Here is a 6,345-nt window from a genome sequence, read left to right on the forward strand (position 1 = left end):
CCCTTATTTCCTAGCTGAAATATTGCTCTTGGATCAAACCAGCGGCAAGCCCGGTTTACACTTAGATGGCTTAAGATATCGGCGCTGTACTCAAACTGACGGGAAACATCGACTCTCTCGCAAATATTTGATCGTTCAGGAGATGAATTGGAAACCAGAGCCCAGCTCCCACAGATCACAATGGGGATGCTTCGGTTTTTTATTTAACATGACCCCTCCCGAAGCAGCACTGGCAAATCATTGAACATTTACGGCCTGCCACATTGGACTGCAGGAGCTGTGCTACGTGAGCCTGGGCGCTGATGTAATGCCCTGAGAAGGAGCAGAAAAGGCTCATTCGCTCATCAAAGCAGTTCTATTTCCCTCCCACTATGCTCCACGAAGGGATGAATAATTCAGCCGGGACTTGCTTTAATCTTGTGGCTCAACTCTTTCTCTACGACCACTGCAATTGCTCCTGCTTTGGAGGCATTCTTTGGGCATGGCTTTTCCTTTCACATTTGATCGCTATCCTAAAGACAGCCAGCTAGCTCCTGAAGCACGGCTCGCTAGGCTCTGCTGGGTACGTGCAAGATAAACGCTGGCCGGCCTCCATGACAAGGTCTGCTCCCCATGCTGGTCTAGAGCAGACAGTCCCCGCTTCTAGGGTGACCAGATGTCCTGATTTTATAGGGACAGTCCCAACATTTGGGGATTTTTCTTATATAGGTGCCTATTACCCCCCACACTCTGTCCCGATTTTTCATATTTGCTATCTGGTCACCCTACCCACTTCCGAGACTGTCCATTTCAGCCAACCGTTCCATCAGCAAACACTGCTAATGAATAGGGGTGGCGTTCTCCATGCCACACGAGGCCTGCGCATCACCCACGTCCTCAACATAAGCGAGGCTAGTCCCACTGCACAAGTGCCAGTTGCCTCCTCAGAGCATGTTCATAACTTTCTCCATCAGGGAACGGCTGCTGTGTTTAGATCACACAAACAGATGTATAAAATATGAGGTACTCATTTTGCATGGCAGGGAACAGAGAAGGAGGTTCACCTATCACAATGTGTTACCCTTGTAGACATGCTATCCGCACCAGGAGCTCCCTCTGTGTGGCAAACGCTCACAGCTCTGCATAAGAGGCAGTACTTAGGAAATTAACATCCCTCGCCGCCCATTGTGTCACACCCTCTTCACCTATGCCAAAGCATTGTTTAGACCTGCCAAGGCCACAGCCCAGCAGGCTCCCCAGTTCAGTGGAGGACTTGGAAGAGTCCCAATTTTGTGGAATTGTCCTAGGCATAACATGGAACTGTGAGGCCAAGGACCATCCAGGTGCATCGATTTGGTCCCTAGGCAGAACCAGCTGAGCACAGAACAGGGAGAGCCCTGTTGACCTGTTCTGGGATGAGACCTAGCAACCAGGTCCTCCCCCTCCCAAGCACCCTGTACAGGAGAAAGGAAGGGGAAATCCATTGTCCAGTCACAATGGAGAAAAGGAGGAGGGATTGGCCGCGGGGGGCGAGGGGTTGTGTGTGGAATGTAGGGACTGCAATAACCACCTTGTTGAGCTCCCCGCAAACCCTAAATCCTACCCTGACTCATGCTGCATGAATTTTGGACTGTGATGGGAGCTGGAAGGGCAGAGCACCTCCAAACTACCATAGTCAGTATCCTGCTGAATATGCAAGACAGAAGCAGTAGGATAACCAGCACCTGATCCTGTGAGACGCTGAAAGCCGTGGGAAATGAGGGCACACAGCACCTTTGTCCATCTTTTGTTAATATCTGTTTAACTCAGATGCATGAGAACTACCTGGGAGAACAAGAGGTCTCTGCTAAAGAGTCAAACTCTTAAACCCTTCGATGAAGGACTTAGAAAGGTCATAATCCACACTGAGGACCTCCAATGAATTCTCTCGCAAAAGCACAGACTTAAACATGTTTGAGATTTCTAAGAGGACGGCAAGCAGAAAAACTCACATTTTCACCCCCCTCCCCTCGCCCCCAACCCTTCAGATCTTCTTTATCCATACTAAGCAAGCAAAACAGGCCCAATGCCCCCAATTGCCCTCCCCCATTTGAATATTACCTCCCCTTCATCACTGCTCCACATACATTTAATTATCACTCAGCCAACCCTACACATTTAGCTCTATACATCTTCCTTCTGAGCCAGCTCCTCCAGGCCACGGGTCGGTTTTTTGTTCTCCCAATTCCCCCTAGTTTGTAACTGTCCTTCTGGGACTAAGGAACCCAAAGCTGACCCTAGTATCTCAGTTGTGCTACTGCTGCCTAGGGGGGGAATATTACACCTCCCTGTTCCATGACACCTTTGTCCTTTCTATGGTCACATCATATTGATTGGTCCAGGCTGCACTGCCAGGGCATCCCATGAGTTGGAATGTGCAGAGGCTGCTCTAAGAAGAACAAGTTATTCCTTGTGCCCGCATAAGAGGCCACTTTTCTCCCCTCATTTTACCCCCCCGCCCCGATTTTCGATTGCAGCACAGACACTCCCCTTCTGGTGGGGAAAATCCCCAGGACTTTCCCCTATTGAACCTGTGCAACATGCTGGTATCCTTGGTCTTAGAACAGAACCGTGGGTCTCTCCTGCACACCACTTCAGCTCCTTAGCCAGCCTCCCGCCTCTTGGAATGGCAAGACTTAACTTGGCAACACTACAACTCATCCTGACAGAGAGCAGGAGAAGAAAAAAAAGCTAGAATCTGAACTCAAACCGCCTTCAGGGAGCCCCAGGCTATAAGGGGGATAGCAGACATCCTGGAGGTGATGCTATTTTCCTACAAGAGGAAGGGTAAAAACAACAGCATTTTACATTATTCCTAGTAACTCAGACAGAACAGCTGTACAATCTCAGGCAGCCCCCGGCGGTATCTGTGCCGTGGTAGATCTGCCACTAATGCACATGGAGTGGGGAAAGGATCCAGGGGCAGAGGTAAGTCAGGGGACAGAGATGGGGAGAAATATTACTTCCTCGCCCAGAAACCTACAGCATCACATGGCACTAACTTCATCAAGCGAAAGCATATCTGGCAATACATCTGCCATGATTTCAATGCAACCCCTCCCTTCCCTCTGCCCCGACTCCAACGGAAACTGTGTGTGTGATCTGACCACAGGGTATGACCCCTCAGAGAGGCACAGGTCCAATTTCTTTGAACGCTATTGGAGTTCTTGAATAGAAAATGCCACTTGCACGAGGGGCGGCAGAAATGGGGGCGCAGGTGGGGAGCAGGAACAGGGAAATATTGTGGAAGCAGCTGCCATGAGGCCTGGGAGCCGGGAAGCAAGTATTGGGACCCATCGGGGCTGGAGTGAGTCAGGGAGCAGGTAGGAACCCCTGGGCTGGGACCCTCCTTCCCAGCTTAGAGCCAGCTGCTTGCCCCGACCCTGCCAAGTGTCAGTACCCTCTCCTCACTCCCCCTCTTGTCCCTCTGCCCCCCATTTGCAGGGAGCTTTTCTCCCTCCCTTCCACTGTTCATGTCTATAGTTTCCTTGTGATCAAGGACATCAAAGCATTTCACTACATTAAACTAAGCACCCCAACTACCTGTGAACTAGGTAAGTGAGATCACCTACAAGTTCTGGATGGGGAAACTGAGGCACGGCTCAGCCAAGGGCTGGATTTTTAGAGGTGCTGAGAACCCAGTTCAACTGAAGTGAAGAGGAGCTGCAGGGTCTCAGCACTTTTGAAAGCATCAGGTCCTTGAAGATTTGCTAGCGGTCACATAGACTGTATGTGAAGACTGTAGCAAAGCTGGAAACAGAGCACAGAGATCCCACCTCTCAGTGCATGAAACCGTTCTGCCCCTTTAAAGCATACAGCGCAACTGGCAATCAGGGCTCTGACAAGAGGGAGGGAGAGAGGGAACAATTGTACTGGGGCTCCAAACTCAGCCCCCCCCCCCAATGACTAATGTCTGTGTAAATAAAGAAATGGGAGGGGTGGAGCCCCAACAAACATGATGTACCGGGCCCCCAAACTTCTCTTGATGGGCCTGCTCCCAGTTCAGGAGTAGCTCATTTGTCAACACCGTCTAAGGGAGGTCTACACAGATTGCTGACAAAGGACAATGAAAGGTCACAAAGAAGAACTCGGGCTCTACATTCCCTAGACTGAAGATAAGATGAATGAAAACAAGAATACACCCTTTGTTAAAACTATGGCATGCATTAGATGAGCAACCCCCGATCATCCCCATCCAGCACTTTAATTAAATGGGTAGCAGCAATCAGGACTTTATTTCTCTTGCAACCTTAGAGGAATCGGCGCAGAGATGCTCTTGTAAAATTCATGCAACAAGTCACAGCTGTAATACGAACTGCGTAACACCTGGTCATGGTTTTCCCTGTTATCCAGCCTTGAAAATACATGACAGATCACAACCCCCATAACAACATGCAACGTAAATAACACTGGAGGAAACATGTAAAAGATAATTGGAGGCTGGCCTTGGGGATTCAGTAAATATTTCCCTTCTTGTAGTTTAGCTCTAATCCTAACACAGTGAGAGTCTTAAAAATGACTGGATTTCTACATGAGAGACAAGGTGGGAGAGGGAATATCTTTTCTGGGCTCAACATCTGTTGGTGAAAGAGAAGCTTTCTAGTTACACAAGCTCTTCTTCAGGTCATGATTTCCTAGTTTCTTTCATAGGTCCACTAACCTCTCAATGTCCTTCACTTCAGACACTAATTTACTGTCATTTTGCACAAATTTGGAGTCATTGCTTATTATTGGAAATTATTTATATCAAACTATAAAATAAATAAAATAATACCACCAACCACTAATACAGAACACAGGTCTGGTAATGAGTGCTATATAAGGAACTTAGAGCAATTATCTACTACTTTTCTTTCAAATGGCTCAGGACCCTTTAGAAGGGTGAATATTAACCAACTTTTCTAGGTGGGGAAACTGAGGCACAAAGGGGTAAAGTGAGTGGCTTGCTCAAAGTTGCACAGCAAGTCAGTGGCAGAGGCAAGGCTACAGCATATATTTGCTGATTCTCAGATCTGGGTTCTCGCCACTGGACATGTTGCCTCCTCACAACTTAAGGAATAGAAAGATTTACCTTGGAGATGCCAGTCTCATTAGCTTCTATCTTTTTCTTCATCTGCATCATTTGCCACATGTCAGCCACCGCAGATCCATTCGGAGAGCCGCTCTTGGTCCTCTCCAGCAGGTCTGTCCCAGAAGGCAATTTTTCCAGGGCAGCCATTTGCTTCTCAAGCCCTTGAACTTGTTCCCCTATCCCATGGACCTGAGCCTCCACTCCGTGCACCTGAGTCGCCACCCCAACCACCTTGGCCTCCATGCCATGCACCTGAGCAGCCACCCCAATGACCTTCTTCTCTAAGTCAGCATAGGGGAAGTCTTCTGACGCATCACACTGGCCCTTTGTCTCTTTCTCCTGCAAAGGCACAGGTTCCGGGGGCTTAGGTTTCTCATCAAGCATCTCGGTTTTGACATCCTGCAGGTTGAGTTGTCTAATGATGGCATGGAGCAAAGTGTGGAGGGCATTAAAATTGACCACCCCGATCTCTGGCGTCCCTATGGAGAGGTCAGCCAATTCCAACAAGCTGATCAGAGCCATTGCCCCCGGACTTTAACTCCTGCCTGGTATCTGATGCCGTTACCTTCTCATTCAAAAATAAAGCTGTTTTTTTCCCCCCCAAATAGATCTAATGACTTGAGCCCATGGGCTCAAATAAGTTTCTCTTCTTCACCTTGCGAGTTACTAAGCAAATAGTTAAAATCAATCCAGGCTGCTCGATCTTCTTCCCACAAGCCCAGCTCAGCTGCACACTCCATCGAATAGCAATTTCCCGGAGGGAATTTTCCTTCCAGGGACCCCCCCCCCCCGGCCTTTTTAAAGTTATTTATTTATTGACTTAAATTTCCCTCGACCTCTCTAGGCCTGATGCTCTTGCCCCCCGCCCCCTCCCTCCTGGGCTAATGCCCCGGTCTCAGACGCTTGCCGCTGCCATGCCTGACTATGGACAGAAGCAGAGCTCAGGCTGCTGGCAGCCCAGCAGACCCATCTCCACTGGCACACACCAAACCCTCGGTCTCGAACCCGCCCCTTTCGCCCTTCCATTGGTTACCGCACACACCGGCCCACCGTCGGATTGGCCACAGCGGCTGCCCATGTGCCTTTGTTTACATCAGCGGGTTCTGATAGTTACATTGTAGCGTCTGGAGTTGCTAGGCAGGGACGCAGCGCCCCCTAGACGTTCTGTGGCTGATTGCGCCTGGGGAAGTAGTCCCCCCCCCCCAATCCAAGGCTGAACTGAAGCGGCTCTGAAAGGCAGGGAGAAGGGCTGGATT

General features: G+C 49.5%; 1 protein-coding gene across 1 annotated transcript in view; it reads right to left on the bottom strand.

Annotated features, from left to right (window-relative positions):
* The window catches only part of QRICH2 (glutamine rich 2), a gene marked incomplete at its 3' end in the record, with an annotated part of 52,263 nt that extends 46,205 nt beyond the window's left edge, over positions 1–6,058 (bottom strand). Inside the window, exon 1 of the mRNA XM_084646706.1 lies at positions 5,090–6,058. Within this exon, the coding sequence (XP_084502832.1) occupies positions 5,090–5,611 (522 nt within the window). The 5' untranslated portion in view covers positions 5,612–6,058. The remainder of the gene's footprint in view (positions 1–5,089) is intronic.
* Between the last annotated feature and the right edge of the window lie 287 nt (positions 6,059–6,345).

This window comes from Lepidochelys olivacea (genome assembly GCF_965140295.1).
Source record: "Lepidochelys olivacea isolate rLepOli2 genome assembly, chromosome: 14".
Lineage (NCBI taxonomy): Eukaryota > Metazoa > Chordata > Testudines > Cheloniidae > Lepidochelys > Lepidochelys olivacea.